The sequence below is a fragment of the Artemia sp. Qi Xiang Cuo genome, chromosome 1, assembly GCF_049724085.1.
Source record: "Artemia sp. Qi Xiang Cuo chromosome 1, ASM4972408v1, whole genome shotgun sequence".
Lineage (NCBI taxonomy): Eukaryota > Metazoa > Arthropoda > Branchiopoda > Anostraca > Artemiidae > Artemia > Artemia sp. Qi Xiang Cuo.
The window spans coordinates 69220554-69237903 of NC_142794.1; the positions used below are offsets into that span (position 1 = coordinate 69220554).

The following is a 17350-nucleotide window of genomic DNA, read 5'->3' on the forward strand; positions in this document are numbered from 1 at the left end:
AACCTGTCATAATTCTTGGGAACTGTCAATACCTTTAGTAGTATAGAAGCAGAGGGGGAACCCACCTGAAACCTTTTTTTTAAATTCAAGATTTAATAGAATTTTTATGGTCTTATAGGGAGGATAAGGTGGCAAGTAGGGCTCGTAAACCGTCTCTTGGGTCCTGCTTTGGGTTTAAGAACATTACTTGGATGTCTTGTTTACCTAGCTAAACAAAAAAAAAAAAAATTAAAGGCTATGATTTGATGAAATAAACAACCTAGTTTCAGAAACCCAAGCTGGCTTAAGAAAATACCATTTTTCAACAGGTAAAGGAATATGTCTTGCCTACCTATGCTGGCTCTGCATATTCTTCAAAAATTTAACTTCCAACAGTCCACCCCAAGAGTTTGTCTCATTATCTATATTTGCCCTATTTTGGTAGGACATTAAAATTACCCAAACAAATACTCAATATGATAGTATACTATCTTTATATGTGAGCAATAATCATACATGTATGTATTTATGTTCTCAAAAACGGCTCCATATTTTTGTGGGAAAATTGGTATCTTGGGATATTCTTGCTTAAAAAAATGATCTAGATAGTTCAGAAGTCTGAGAAAAATTGTTAAGAGTCTAAGTTTTGGTTTTTGCAAATGATGTCATGTACTATGTTATTACTTCATATAAGCATATCTTAAGACATCATATAAGTATTTTGTTATATGATGTCATACATAGCATAAATAAGATTGTCGAGTTTCCAACACAACAGTTATTAATATAATATAATGTCTGTTGGAAATGCCAAAAAACAAAAACTTGCAGTTGCAGTTACTATAAATGATGAAATCTAATAGAAAGACATTGTGTTTGTTGAGGGGATGTAAACCTCCAGTCAAGGGTTTTTGCCCATTACGATTTCAGTGGTATACTATTTATTTTGATCTGACACCAATTAAAAGGGGTTAGAGGCTCTTTTCAATAATCTGCTAAATTTATTTTCGTGGTGGAAAATTATATTTGAGTTTAACCTGAGTAACAATTACAATTATTGAATACAAAAAAGGAGTTTTTTGGAAAATTACAACTGTGCTTCAACAGTTTCACAGAAGCAATTCAAAAAAATGAATCGATATTTTATTTTCTTCCAAAGGCCTTGGAACACCTTCCTGTATGCAAGCACCTCACAGTGTTTAAAAAAATCCTACTATGCAAGAAAACATTTCAAAAAACCCTTGGCTTACAAACTGATGCATTTATTACTGAATCGTGTGAGAAAGTAAAAAGCAGCATTGTTGGTCAGAATGTCCGTGAAAACCGTGGGAAAAAAACGTCTCTGCTCAAGATCTTGGTAGAAATCAAAGAAAAGATTACTTCACATATCAACAGCTTCAAGCTATGTATATGTACCCCACATTACCGAAGAAAAATGCACCAAATATAAAGTACTTACCTTCATCGTTGAGTATCCAGTTTATGTTTGATGATTTCTTACAGAAGTACCCTGACGTTCATATTTTAGTTGACACATACAGACGGCTTCTGGTAACCATTGAAATCTCTCTGAAAAGGCTAATGTTTGTTGCTTGCCCAACATGTGAGCGATATTTGGAAAAGGCAGTAACATTGAGGTAGATGATGAAGAGTTGCCTGATCAGGAACTTGATAGTTCTAGGAAAGACGAGTGGATGCTACAAATAGATATGGCTTGGAGAGCTACCCACAAGTATCAGGAAGACACAAGCGAAAACGAGAGTCCCGAAAAAAGATTATACGCAGTGGACTTCCAAAAGGCTATTTTGCTTCCAAAGTTGCCCTGAAATAAAGACTCCATTTTTTAATGTCGTTTGGTAGTTTTCAACAAGAGCTGAGAGCAGTGTTGACTCTCTGTTCATTAATCGCTACAACAAGTGAAAGAGACGTCAAATATTCATATTCTGGATGGATAATTGTTCAGGCCAGAATAATAACTGAGTCTTATAAACATCCCTTGTACAAATAGCCAACCAAGATTTTGGGATTAAGTACATTGTTCTCAGGTGCCTTACAAAGGGGCACACTTATAATGCAGCTGACAGAATTCACGGCAATATTAAGGAAAAGATTGAGAAAATGGGAAAGATACTATGATTTTGTTGATTTTTTGACTTGTGTCAATGGGTCATGGAAAGAAATGTGTGCTATCATAATGGACAGTTCCTTCCAAAATTAGACCTGGAAAAATAGAGCTAGCACAAAGAAGGTCAAGCTGCCTCACTTAAAAGACATTGTTGGAGCTAAGTTCCGTAAAGGATCCCGAAATCTGTTTTATCACACCAACTTTGAGAATGATGAAGTTGATATTTCTGAGTGTCTTCAAGTTATTCAACCATAAGAAAATACCTGAAACAGATTCAACAACCAAGAGGTATTTCCAAAGAAAAATTGAAGAAATTATGCCCAATAATGCCAAGCAATAGGTGTCAATTTCGGGAAAACCTTCCAATCACTTCTGTTCCAGATTTGAAAAGATAACCCATATGAAGAAGAATAGAAGTCTGGATGTGCATTTGTTCAAATACCCTTAAATTTGTTGAAATTCGGTATGTTAGAAGGCGCTAGGAGTATTACTATCATTTCTTTTTAAGGCAAACAGGTGTAGATATTAGGTTCTGTCACTGGAATTTAGTGTTGACCTTGCTAGGAAAACATTGACAGAACCTAGTATCTAATTTTTCTTACGTTTTAAAAAATACGATGGATTCATTATTGGTATATTTGGAATCAGTGAATTATTTTCTATTTTTGTGATACTTCAAAACATTTAAAATGGTATTGCAAAAGAAGCAGCTTTAAAAAACAACGTTTTTGCGTTTTTCTCGGAACTTACTCAGATGTAGATACTAGGTTTTGTTGGTGGACAGCCGAAAAGACAAACCGAGGAAAAAGTTAAACGTCTAATACAAAAATGGAATTTCAAAAATGTATCGCTTCTAATTTAGGGTCTATTTGAATGTCATGACATCAAGAAAATGCTAAAATGGTCTGCGTTTAAAATACAAGCGGCAGTTAGAATCTATATATAGAAGCTTGCCGGAGTTCCATGGCCCGGCGGCAAGGCTGCCGGGCTCTCGGTACTTTTTATTATATCAGGTTTCATAGGGCTTTCAGCTGATGCTATGCTGCTACTCATGGCAACTATCCTCTGTTTTAAAATTTTGAATATTAGGAGGTTCTTCCTACAGGAGTATCAAAACATAAAGACGTTGTTTTGGGCCAGATTTTTCTTGAGGAAGGGTGTGTTTTAGACCAATATACTTACCACGCGTGCAGGTATGCTGCTTCCTAAAATTTCGGCTTTGTGCAAATGACATGCTGTGTTCATTAGATTTTTGAAAACTGGGCATGTATGTTTCGATTATTGTGTCTTTGAAATATTAGTCATTTTCTTAGTTATACATATTCAGTGTAATCTGCATCAATAATTGAATGTCTGGTTATGTTCATTGCATCATATTTATATTGGGGTATGTTGTTTTGCATGCCTTTTTGTATTCTTAGCCATATCTTTATTTTAGGAGGGACCATTTTATCCTAAGGATAAACCACCAAAAGTAATGACACAGATTGCAAAGTGGATGAAGAAGAATGTACCCACAAAGCGAACGAAGTTTCTTTACCATCAAGTAGATTACTTTATTGGTATGCAAGTCTTACAATTCCTTAGGTTCTAATATGTATAAATTGTGGTGATTTAGTGACCTGTTTTTAGCAATCTCTTCAGCTAACCTGTTTTGCCAATTTGCTATTAGAGGAGGAGCACAACTAGACTTTCCAAATTGAAGAGAAATGAATTAGATGTTAACTGAGAAGTTTTTTTTCAGTTCCTCATTCATACAATTAAGAGTTGTCCCTTAAATTATGTTTTCTAAGTTACTTTAAATGATAAACCATCAAATTAATGTGGTAGTGTTGCAACTCTTAGGTTCCAATGGATAAAAATGTTCTGTCCTTATCTAACTCATTAGCCAATATGCCAATATGATGCTCACTTTTCAAACGAAATTTTATATTTGCAAACTAATGTATTAGATGATGTCTGGGAAGTTTGTTTTCAGTTCCTTAGATGTATGGATAAAAGTTGCTGTTAATTTTTTTTTGTTTGAGCCAATTCTCACGATAAACTATTTTGTTGGTATGGAGGTCTTTTGATTTCTTTAGCTCTGATAAGTAGTTATTGTAGATATTAGAGTAAACATTTTTTTTAAAATATTAATTTAAAAAACTTCCCTTAAAAGAAGTTTTCAAAGAAAAGTAAAGCCCATATACTTAAGATCAGCAGAAACAAATTGCTATAATCATTCAAACTCAAAACCACCAGAAATTACTATTAAAAAATAAATGAAACCCAAAGCGTTCAGAAATTAAATAAACAACCATAGCAAACAAGCATACAACAGGTGCTAATATAAATGAATAAATGAATCTTAGAACAAGTAAAACTTAAATTTAATATGCAAATCAAACTTAAGACAAACACGATCACTATAACCAAAAGTTTGGCTACTGCTCCCTTCCCTAACTGTAAAAGTCTAAAGCCTACTGTGTCGTTTATGCTTTACTGAAAACAAATTACCTTAAAAATATTTTCTTTTGTGCTTATCACAACATTGACAAAAAAACTAAAAATTGAAGTAGAGAAAACCATGAACTAATGACTTTTCAGCAATTAATATCATTATATATCAAGCATTCCGTTTTATTTTACTAGTTTTTACAAGACTGTCCAAGACGCATATAGTTTTCAGTAAAGTGCCAATGTTTTTTTTTTACTTCCTTAACCTTTACACTTAAGGAAGAGAGCAGTAGCCAAACTTTTGTTTGTAGAGATTTTTGTTCGTTTTAAGCTTGATTTACATATTCAATTTTAGGTTTACCCTGTATAAGATTAATTTTTATTAGTACATATTATATGTTTTATTTGCTATGATTGTTAATTTATGCTTGTTTGGGGTTTCATTTATTCTTTAATAGTAATTTCTGGTTGTTTTGAGTTTGAATTATTACAGAAATTTGTTTCTTCTGATCTTAACTTTAGTATGGCCTTTACTTTTCATTAAAAAACTTCTTTTCTGGAAAGTTTTTTTTATTAATCTCTGTACGTTTTTGTGTACCCAAGTTTCAAGTTCTTCAATATTCCCCTTTTCAGAATTTCGATCGGATCAATTTTGGGGAAAAGGGTGCAAAGGAGGGGGAGCTGGTTGCTCTCCGATCACTTTTGCCTCTTAAAAAGGGACATTGATCTTTCATTTTCCATTCAGATGAGCCTCCTTTTAAGTTTATAAAACCACCCCTTCCATATTAACCTTACGTGTTAAAAATTGGCAACTAGCATAATGTATAGTCTTTGCCATGGGGCCCAGGGAGGGGGAGATTGTTAAGCCCAGAGGTATAGTTATTTTGCCTTTGTACTATTTTGAACAAAATGGCTACTCCGAAATTTCGATTTGATGCATTTGGGAAAAAGAGGATGTGAGGTGGGAGCTAGTAGCCCACTGATCAATTTTGACTCTTGAAAAGGGAACTAGAAATTTCACTTTCCAATCAATTGAGCCGCCTCCAAAGTTTATTTGGCCATCCCTTCCTTAAAACCTTATATGCACCCAGGGCATAACTTACAACCCTTGCTCCGGTCTCTGGGGTGTTGTTTCAACTCTGAAAGCATTACATATGATGTTTGGATTATTTTTATCCCAGAGCCTTCGGGCTCGGGGGGGGGGGTGTCAATTCCGGAGGCATTGTTATATGATCTTTAGATAACTTTGAATAAAATGATTATCTCAAAATTTTGGTTTGGTGCATTTGGGGAAAAGTTTGGAGGGAGGCTAGTTGCCCTAAGATCACTGTTGACTTTTCAAAAGGGAATTCGAAATTTCAATTTCCAGTCAAATGAACCTCCTTCAGAGTTTATACGACCACCCATTCAATAGAAACTTTATATCCCCCTGGATCACAACTTACAACCCTTGCCCCTGGCTCTGGGAGGATGTTTAAACCCCGGAGGCATTGTTATATGATCTTTGGACTATTTTGAACAAAATAACTATTTCAAAAGTTTGATTTGATGCATCTAAGGAAAAGATGGAGTAAGGGGAGGGCTAGTAGCCCTCTGATCATTTCTGACTCTTAAAAAGGGAACTAGAAATTTCAATTTACATTCAAAGCCTCCTCCAACGTTTAAAAAGCCACATCTTCCATAAAAACGTTAGGAGCCATAATTTCTCAATTCTACTGAAATTGTTAATTTGCCTCTCTATGACTTAGAACTAAAGGAATGCGCTGTTTTAACGTATGTAAAGGATAAACAGGAATGTGGAATTGAATCCGTGCCCGAATTTCTTAGTTTAATTGAAATTGTTGATTTGCCACCCTATGAATTGAAAATAAAGAATAAAAGGATAAATATGCCAATCCGTGATTTGGATATGTCAGAGGGCATAAACAATGGAACATTCCTCGCTGTTGCTGAAATATATAATGACATAATTAAAGTAAAATATAACCACCAGGGAAAAGCTGGGAAAGGAGTTTTTGGTATCTTTGACGTCATGCGAAATAAACAGGATTTTGAATGAATCCGAGCAGTTAAAGCAAAAGACATGGGAAAATGTCTGAGGTAGTAATGAAAGAAAATCAAGCACAACGAGATCTGCGGCTAGATGACATACGACAGCAAGCAACACAACGAATCCAAAATGAAAATAATGGACAAAGAAACCTGCAGTTCATCAGTGACAGGGATGATCATATCGAATCGTAAACGGAATCTTAAGTTAGAAGAGAAGCAACAGTGAGAAGCACAAGGAGTCCCAGGAAAGCATAAATCCTATAAAATGGATATAAATAAATCCTATAAATTGTTTGATGCATTAACAGGAAGGAGGTATTCGACTCAAGCCAGAATTTCTCAATTCAACTTAAATTGCTGATTTGCTTAACGCGATGATTATACTGATGCGTAATTAGAGAATCAAACATATACAAGCCTGTTGCGTGCCAGGGCTGGCTTCTAATTGTGTATATATCTCTTTATTTTTGCTTGAAATCGTCTACATAGTTTTTTTTTCTTCTGAAAACTGGCATGCTGACATTTCTGGTCTCAAAAACGATCCAGACAGATTACGAATTTAAGGAAGAACTGGCATTTTTCCCAGAGTAGTTTGATCAAACTTATGGTGACGCCATGACGTCAAGATGAAGGTCAAATTATCTGCAGTTAGAAGACAAGTGACAGGGAAATCCAAATATATACAAGCCTGCCACGTGCCGAGCCAGGGTGAAGCCCGGTCTAAATATATACATATATATATATATATATATATATATATATATATATATATATATATATATATATATATATATATATATATATATATATATATATATATATATATATATATATATATATATATATATATATATATATATATATATATATATATATATATATATATATATATATATATATATATATATATATATATAAGCAATATATTTTCCCCAAGATGTCATCTTTACACTTGTTGTTGCCCTCTTGATGTTATTATCCTTATTTTCAACACAATTTTTCTCTCATGAGAGAGAAACATTTAGTCTTTTCTTTTTATTCGAACAGCGACAGATGCAATAATTAGCATCTTTGTTTTCTTCATCGTGAGTAGGCCAATCTTTGGGGTTGCAACACAAAGCAATCTAAACTTGAGATGGTTCCTACAACCCATGATTACTATAGATCTTAAATAATATTATTACAAAGAATGATTTTACTCAAATGTCCTTCAGCCAATAAAAGATTTTGAAGCTTGAAGTACTACTGAAACCAGGAAATTTCGATATATTCTGCCGTTGTCGTGAGTTGGGATAGATGTCTCAACATTACATCTTCCGTTCTTTGTTCACTGATCTATAACCTAAAAGTGAAATAACCTGGCAAATATAGAAAGGATAAATAGCGAATAATTCAAATTTTCATGTTGAATATAAATTCATATTGAGATCTGGCAAATTAGTTTGAAATAAAAGGCCAAGTTTCAGTAAAAAAAATGAAAAGCACCTGTCAATATTTGGCTGCATTAACCTACGATTTCTCTTCCGTATACATTCTTACAGGACTCCAACTTGTAGGAATTTCCCCAAGATCTTTGATTTCAGTCCTGAGCTTGGGATCTTGGAAAATACTTTTCTGATTACAATATATCTTGGGGCTCTTTACATTATGCACATATAATTATACATTTCAAACATTCCTCTCGCAACCAAGAAGACTCATCAGAAATTCATTTACTCCGAACAAACTGTTACTAATAATATCAAAAGTACCCTGACGAAACTTGTATGAAACCAGTTCTGTTGTGTCTGTATATACTCAATTCATGTTTAATGCATGGTTTCCTGGTCTTTGTTTGTCACCATCTTCGATATGACAGTAGCCTAATGTTGGTTTTGTTTTTTTTTTTTTTATTGATTTTATTTTGTGTAATAAAGTGAATCCTCAAGTGGTTTTTTTTTTTTATTTATCTTGCTGTGTGTAATAAAGTGAATCGACGATGGGAACGCTACCAATAGAAAAAAAATTGATAGGTATGCTCAAATTTTTATCAGCGCTTGTCTAAATGATTTAGAATCTAACGATAGGCCTACTCGCGATGAAAAAAAAAACAAAGATGCAAATTATTGTAACTGTCGCTGTTTGTGCTAAAAAACAACTAGATGTTTCTCTTTCATGAAAGAGAAAACTTATGTTGAAGATGAGTATAATAACATCAAGAGGGCAACAACAAGGGTAAAGATGACATCTTGGGAAAAATAAATACTGCATACATATATATATATATATATATATATATATATATATATATATATATATATATATATATATATATATATATGTATATACGTATATATATATATATATATATATATATATATATATATATATATATATATATATATATATATATATTATCCTTATAAACGAGTAATAATTGTATATTTATTTTTTTTTGAAAACGGCTCCATATTTTTTTGGGGAAAATTGGTATCCTGGGATATCCTCGCCTTGGCTTCTTGGCCAAGTTAACACAAAAGTTAAAATGATGTAATTTATGCACTTTAAGTGTATATAAATGGGTGAATCATGTGCGTGTCACTCACGTGACTTTCTGGCATGAATTAATTTTCCTATTTCCCGTTTCTCCTTGACTGTCGCCAAAATAATTTCATTCCATCCCAGGGTGGTTTGCGGGGATTCTCCTTCCTGTGTATCTTTTCAGATGCTGGAATAACACTTCTTTATTCTAGGGGGAAGAATCAGCTATTGCAATTGAATTACGCAATTCTGGTGTGAATTCAATCTTTCCTTCCTGTTTATCTTTCACTTACTCACGAACGCTAAACTAACGTGTTCCTTCATTACATTTTAATTTTACCTTGTCTTCTAATCGCAGATTTCATTGTGCAACATTTTCGTTTGCAATTCAATATGATTTTTGCTGTTTCTTGTTCCATGGCTTTTTCTTCAGCTGTTCAGAGTCATTTGTCATCTTGTGTAGTTTTGCAGCATCATAGTACTAAAAACGTTACGACCACCCCTGGGGGGAAAAATGATGTAGCTTTTGCTCTGACTTCACTCGTATGATTTTTTTTCCAAAATTGAGGCTCTAAACGAATTTTTCTCATCGTTTTTTTATCATTTTTGTTCGTTTCTAGATTATTTTAATGAAAATGTTAAAAAAAAAAAAATATATACATACATACATACACTGTTGCTCGTTAAAAAAGATTATAGTTATGTATATAGCATTATCCTCAAAAGGTGTGTTGAGCGTATATGAAGGCATTTTTCTATATCACCTTGTACCTAGGCAGATTGTACCTAGGTGGAAACTTAAGTCTTATGAAATGACTCTATTATATAGTCCACTTGAAATCAATCTAAACTGGTAGGGCCCAAAAAAATATCCACATGTCAAAGATGAGACTGTACGAACAAGAATACAATCCCTTTGTGAAAGGGGGAGGAGCTGATCTTTTTGGTACTCCTGCAAGCTATACAGAATAAACCTCGTCAAAAAATAAGTTGTAAATGAGGCAATACTTTCTTATATCTATCTGTGGTGAATGTTGATTGCAAGGTAGCTGGTACCTTGCTTCCTCTGAAAAAACTATGAGCCTTTTATAATATAGACAGAAACCACATGTGATTTAATTTTCAATGCGTCTTTGAAAAACATCAAAGCCAGGTACTCTCAGCAGCAAGACCCTTAGAATTCCTTAGAAATAAGATAGTATGCATATTATTTTCCACATTTAACAAGACTCAGTGGACTGAGAAACCTTTCTACTTTGGTTCATAATAAGCAGATTTACCATGCATACCAGTAATCTCACTCAAAAGTTGAAACGCTACCTTGGACCTCAGCAAACTCAGTGAAATCGGAAACTCAAATTTAGAGCGACATTATGTCTCAACCAAAAAAAAAAAAAAATCACGACACGGTTAAAAATTAATTTTATGACACTACTAGCTAAAAAATGTCAGATGAAAGGCATCAAATGAAAAAAGACTGGAGTGTTAGGATTAGGTGTGAGGGAAAATAATTTGTTCGCTTCGCCCAAACACAAAACTCTGGTAAAGTCCCTAAAATTTTCTTTCACCCAACGTAACTACTTATCTTTTAAACATTTGTGAAAGTTGTTTGAGAAAGCAATTTTTAACCATGCCTAGTCTACGTCCCCTCTGCCGGAGGCTTCATATTACTTTCTTACAGGGTCGAAAGCAGTTGATGCTCTCATGGAATCAAAATGGGCCCACGAAAAAAAAGAGGGAGAACTTCCAACCTTTCCTGATAGAACCGCTGTTACTGATTACCTAGACCTGTAAGTTCTTCTGCCTTTTTATTGTATTTGTATGTGGAGTGTTACTTCAGAACAAACTTGAAGCACTCGGGATATACAGCTGTGCAAGTTTTAAAGTACTTTTTACTTTTAGTTGAGTGAAATGAGTAGGTATTTTGACTTCTTCTCTGCCAGTATTTTTTTTTTTTTTTTTTTTTTATTATTAACAAGAAATGGAATTTCAAAACTCAGTGGCAATATTCGAACCTAAAATAAAATATGACATGAAATATATATTCTTAATAGTAGTAAGCAACTCCAAATGTTTGACTCCAAAGATGCTAGGGTGTCTTACAGGAGTTTTACAAAAATACAGCTAAAAATAAAATTTAGTATTAAAATGTGATATTTAAAATAGACATAAAACCTGAAATCCTTTTAGAAGGAGGAAAAAACCCAAGTTTAGAATTATTCTATCAGTCGTGAATGAAATTAAGGCATAGAAAATCCAATTTTTTTTAGAAGTCATCAATTTGTAGTAATTGCATCTGCGACACTTAATCGATAGGATGAGAGAAAGTCATCGAAAAGGCCTAGGAAAAAACAACGATAAAATGAAAAGTTTGGCAACAAAATACTCACCTCTAAGTGTAACTTGTCGCGACCAGCACATTTACTAGATAATCTATGTCAAAGACCTAGGTAGCATCATAGCAAACACTAGAAGAAGTCATCAGAAGACATCAGAAGAAGTGCTCGCATTTAACTGGACAGAAGAATCATTCATTTCGGTAACATTTGCCTGTGAATAATCTTAAATTTCTACTAGCTTCAGATGATCAAACCATTCACGCGAAGATCGATGAACTGTCTTGACCAACGTCGTAATAAGATTCCTCAAATGAAGATACTTTGAACATGTTCTAAGAATGGAAGACCACCGTGTTTCAAATACTGCACTACTTTGCCAACCTGAGGAATGCCATCGTAGATGTAGACCGAGAATATCCTTGCACCAATCACAACGATTTTCTAAACCCCGTTGCAGCTTTAAATTAGAGGAAAGACTACAATCTTCCCTATGATGCCTTTGACCCTCTGGAGACATTGGTGGAGCTAATGTCTAAAGTAAAAACGAAAGACCTATTGGCGCTTTTTAATGTATTAAAAAGCGTCAAGAATTGTCACGTTTTGCCCAAGATGATTGAAGTCTTCTTGGATATTCTTTCTCACGAACTTTGAAAATTTCAGAGTAAAGTAGTAATTTGAAATGTTTAAGTATATCTGCATCCCTCGTTTTTATCGCCTTGTTTATTTTATTTTTAATTAATTATTTTTTTCTTCTTTGCTTCATACGTCAACTCTTTTTACTTTACTCAAAAAGCCCTCAATTATCGTGATAGACTTTGTAGTGGTGCTGAAACAAAAATATATTTCAGAAGAGCCATATATTTGAAAAAATTAGCTCCAGTCACGTTGATTCGTTTTGCATAATTTGTACCTTCCCTGAAATTTTTAGTATAAACCAGCACTTTAGACACTTTGGAATATATCATACGTCACAGAATAGTGCAGATTTTGTTTGCGTTTTGGGTATCAGAATTATGTATCTTCTTTTGCTTCCTAGTTGAATTTTTTGTTAAAGCTTAATTGATAGAAATTTTGAACTCCCAATTCAATATCTGTTTTTGGGAGAACAGTCAACTATTTGGAAATTTCGATCGACTATTATGGTTTGCAGGAATATTCCTAGCGATTACAAACATTAAATTGATAAATTTGAGGTAAAATTTTCAATGATCGGTGCTTTTTTGTTTTTGAAATTAGTTGAGTTAAATGCAAGAAACTTTCAGTAGTAGATTCAGAGCATAGTCCATATCCTTGGAAGGTATTTTCAAGCTCCTACCACGCTTTCCTTATTTCTAAAGCTTAAGAGATTCCATAGAATATAGGTGTTTTGACTTTAGAATGTTTTCCTTAATTTTGGTGTGAGTCTGATTTCTATGTCTAGATGTAGAAAAAAAGAACACTATGAATAATTAGAATAGGATTTTAAGGGACAAGATAAGATTTATTGCTGAAAAACAGCTATCACAAACCCAAAAGGGCCGAATTCGCACTTAAGCGCCAAATAAAGTGAATAAAGAACAACAAAAACAAACAATCAAACAACAACAGAAAATTATAAAAGGGTCAATGTCAAATACGTAAAAATGTTAAAAACAAAAACAAATTATACTCATAAAATTAGAAGGCCAATAAAAAACGAAAACTCGTAAAATTAACAAGGGGATAAAGTAAAAAACGAATGCCGAAAAAAAACGAAAACTCGTAAAATTAACAAGGGGATAAAGTAAAATTAAATCAAAAACAAGTTAGTTAGTGACTAAAAAACATAAATAAAAAACCTCCAAGTTTGCCAATGGGCATTAAAATTAAGAACTGTGAGGTAAAAAGTGAGTGAGGGTGGGAGGCTGCGGAGATTCACTGGTTGAAACAATGTAAGGGATAAAATTTCTTCTATATCTTTCAGTGCAAACTCTTATTCGGGCAAGAAGGGGGATTTTTGTTGACACAGAACGCGAGAGGTGAGGCTGAAGGTGTGAATATTGACCAGGAAAAAGAGGTGTTGTTCGAGGGTTATGAAGGGCATTGTTAGCAAAACGCAAGGTTATTTTTGCTCTCCTTTCCTTAAGGGTGACAAGATTAGCTCTCCTAACAAAGGAAATATAAGGTACTTTATCCTCATTGAAGATAATTCTTAGGTACCTTTTTTGGACTGCCTCTATTCTGTCCGAAATTCAATGGAAATGCCAGGATGCCAAACAGGACAGGCGTACTCAAGGGTTGGGCGTACAAATGACAGGAAAATCCTCGAATAGTGTCAATTAGGGTATTTAAATTTTTTAAGGAGTTTAGGAGGGGATAATGCGGTATTTGCACGTTTTAAGTTGTCATTAATGTGACAATACCATTTTAAGTCGCTTGAAATGGTAACGCCCAGTAATTTCGCAGTGGTAACAGACATTTCAGGGGGGATTGGACAGGAGAAAGAAGGGGGAGTTTTAAGGAAATTAATAGTAAGAACGGTTGACTTTAAAGGGTTGACTTTCATATCATCAGTAAGAGCTTCGGCTGATATCGATTCCAAGCTGTCCATCGGGCTGCTTTTTGAATTTTTGAAACATGTCTCTAAGACAGATCATCAACGAATTTCCATCTATCCGGAAAATAAACACCAAGGTTGTTTATAATTGTAAGAAATAAAAATGGACCTAAGAGGGTTCCTTGAGGCACACCATTACAAAGTGGGAGGGGATCAGAATATACATTCAAGTATTTCACGACTTGCGTTCTATTATAGAGGAAAGACGCAATTATTCCAATTAAATAAAGGTCAAGTTGAAAGTCATTAGATAGCTTTTCTAATAGTATATTGTGGTTGATTAAATCAAAAGCTTTTTGCAAATCAACAGTGATATCATTGAGCCAGGTATTGGGTTTTTCGAGTGTTTTATATATTGTGTACACAAGGTGAACAAGATAGTGGGTAGTAGATGTAGAGCGTAGGTTTCCGAATTGTCTTTGGTCAACATTTAGGATTATCTTTACTTTCAAACACTCAGCTAAAAAGCTTTCATATAACTTTGGAAAAACTGGAGTAAGAGTAATGGGACGGACACCATCAAAATCTTGATTGTTATCTTTCTTTTTTTCGGGAGTAATAAAACCTAATTTCCAACAATTTGGAAATTTACCAGTAGAGGTAATTTCATTAAAAATTAAGGACAAAGGCTCTGAGAGATTGTCAACAAAGGCTTTAATCAGGGTCGTATCCAGGATTCTTGTTCGGGGGGGGGGGGGGGTTACCCGATTTTTTCCCGTGGACTTTGTCTAACATCCTCGAGCAACATTACGTTAGCTCGAGACCGTTAGTCCGCCCCTTGCGAATGAGGACGCGTCCACTAGGCATACTTTCGTATCTAAGGGGCTTTTTTTTTTTTTTTTTTTTTTTTTTTTTTTTTTTTTAGTAACGCAAAAACAAGACAAGTATTAACATACAGTTAAATACTACAAGCTATTTTTTAATTTTTTTTGCGCAAAAAGAAGCCAAATAGTAGGCTAGAAGTAGTCTATATATTTTTTAGTTTTTTTTTTTAGCTAAAAGTAAGGGCGAATATCTATAAAACGAAATCCAGGCGACGATTTTTCTTCCCTGCAAAAATGTCGATGACCTTGTTAGGGCAGATGTCAACGTCCCTATGGACTGCAAGGAAGGCTAAGCCGCTCAAATCGTTCTTCTCCTGTTGAATTTCTCAGCCAGGTTTTGATCCTTCTGAGCGTTGAGAAACTTCTTTTCGGAGTAGCAGTGCTAACAGGTAACGTCGCAAGAACAGCCAGAAGAAGAAAATCATTTGGAAAAAAAGTGGCGTCGCATGCCTGAAGCAAAGACACAGCACAAGTAGGCCTCTCTGATACGGAAACATTCTCCCACTTGATGCGCCATAGCTCAATTTCTTGCTTCAGACAGTCTGGCTCAGGAAGAATATCGCGATACAATTCAACCAATGACTCCAGGTTTAATGCCTTCAGATCGACAGAAACAATTTTGGCAGGAGAAAGGACGCTGAGATTTGACAGATTTGGAAGTTTCTGGTGAAGCACAAATCGTTGTTTCAGCTCGGAAATGAAGTGGTCCAGGAAAAGACAAAAGAGCGAGGTTCTATATTGGTTGATAAGGCCTGGATCGTCTGCATGTATACTCCGGCTACCTCTCGTCCTTGGACGAGTCATCTCCAGTCCTAAGTCACTGGCAAAACGCTGAACTTCGTCGAAAATAGCCGTCGAAGCAGTAGCAGTATTTCCTTTGTTTTTGAAAGGACAGTTTCCACGTGCCTGCATGCAGCTGCCAAATCACAGTCAACTGACTGAAGAGTCTTGCACAATGGAAGCATAAGGCAGAAAAGCTCTTTGACCACATGGAGACACACAACAAATTGCGACTGGTTCATCGTGTCCAGCAACTGCGCCGCTTTTGCAGAAGTTTCTGCATGTCCGTTCTCTTCAAGAGCTTCCAGGGATTGCAGGATTGGTCGGTACAGCTCAAGAAAACGCACGACTGAATCGTGGCGCTCCACCCATCTTGTTTCGCAGAGTCCGGTTAAAGTATGTTTCCTCGAATCCGGTAGTATTTCGTTGATCTTCTTTTTTAAATTCTGTGTCCTGAGTGGGTAAGTAAGGTAAAAACTGTAGACTTGTGACAAGATACCGAAGAAATACTTAAACGCCAGAATAGAGCATATAGAAGAGATGACCAAGTTGGGACTGTGCGCACTACAATGGACCTAAAGCGCCTTCGGATACTTTTCACGTACAACGGCCTGGACACCCTAAGATGCCCACTCATTGCTGCTGCACCATCATATCCCTGACCAACCATCTTGTTCAGATTAAGACCAAGGCATTCGAGAAATTGCAGGATTGATGAAGCCAGACCTTGCCCAGTCAAATCAGAAACGGGTAAAACCAAGGAAGTCCTCATGCAAGTTCCCTTTGAAAGTGTAGCGGACGCAAACAGACAGCTGCTCAGTATTCGAAACGTCCGCCGCTTCATTGGCAAGCACCGAAAAGTATGGACTTGCGTTTACTCTTTCCACAATAGACTGCTGAAGAAGCTCCCCGGATGCGGCGATAATACCCTTCTGGATGATGGGAGACAAATAAGTGGCATTTCCCGCCGCAGAAAGAAGGTGGTTCTTCAGAACATCGTCACCGTGTCTCGGCTTCAGCCGCAGTAGTGCTCGGAAGTTGCCATCATTGTGAGAAGGTTCTGGATCCGAGACCGAAATGGGGCCGGAATCGTTGGTACCACGAAGGGAAAGCTGTTGCCGCCCACAAAATTTCACCGTCTCAACAATTGGTCGCAACTTCTGGCGATTTTCTTGAACCTGCGCTTTCCTCGCCGCGTCTAGTTGGTGCACGATATTGTCCTGCCTTTTCTCTGAGACAGAAATGAAGTTTTCAGCCGATACGATGCAGTTTCTATGAAACTCTGCTTGTTGGTGAGCTGTGAAGCACTCTATCGCATCCTTCCAGTTCCTGAATGGTTTGGTGACTAGATTCCCCAAGCGCTGGTGGCAGCCTTTGCCAGCTGTCTCTGACGAGAACAGAACGCAAAATCTGCATAAAGCAGCGTCCTCAGACGGAGAGTAGGACAACCAACTGAAACGAGCGAGCCAAGTTAACTGAAACTTCAGCTTTCATTTTTCGGATACTGGAAAAATGTAGGAGACATTTGGAGTCCAAGGGCTCTTCAGCAAACGAAGTTTAGAATTTGAATCGAGACTGGATGATTTGTTGACAAAACGACCGATGTCATTTGCAAACAACGACAAAGACTGGGTTGGTGCAAGTGCGTGTTGCTTCGTGGTTGGTTCCAGTGTGCGTGATTCAGAAGCTTCAACGATGGCTCCAGTGCCCTTCAGATCCA

General features: G+C 35.6%; 1 protein-coding gene across 3 annotated transcripts in view; it reads left to right on the forward strand.

Annotated features, from left to right (window-relative positions):
- The window catches only part of LOC148956658 (translocation protein SEC62-like), a 78936-nt gene that overhangs the window by 12761 nt on the left and 48825 nt on the right, over nt 1–17350 (forward strand). For 2 of the 3 annotated variants that reach the window (XM_089086506.1, XM_089086515.1), the window contains exons 2-3: nt 3543–3666; nt 10794–10902. In XM_089086506.1, coding sequence (XP_088942632.1) covers nt 3543–3666; nt 10794–10902 — 233 coding nt within the window. The remainder of the gene's footprint in view (nt 1–3542; nt 3667–10793; nt 10903–17350) is intronic. The other variant, XM_089086520.1, reaches the window with a different exon arrangement.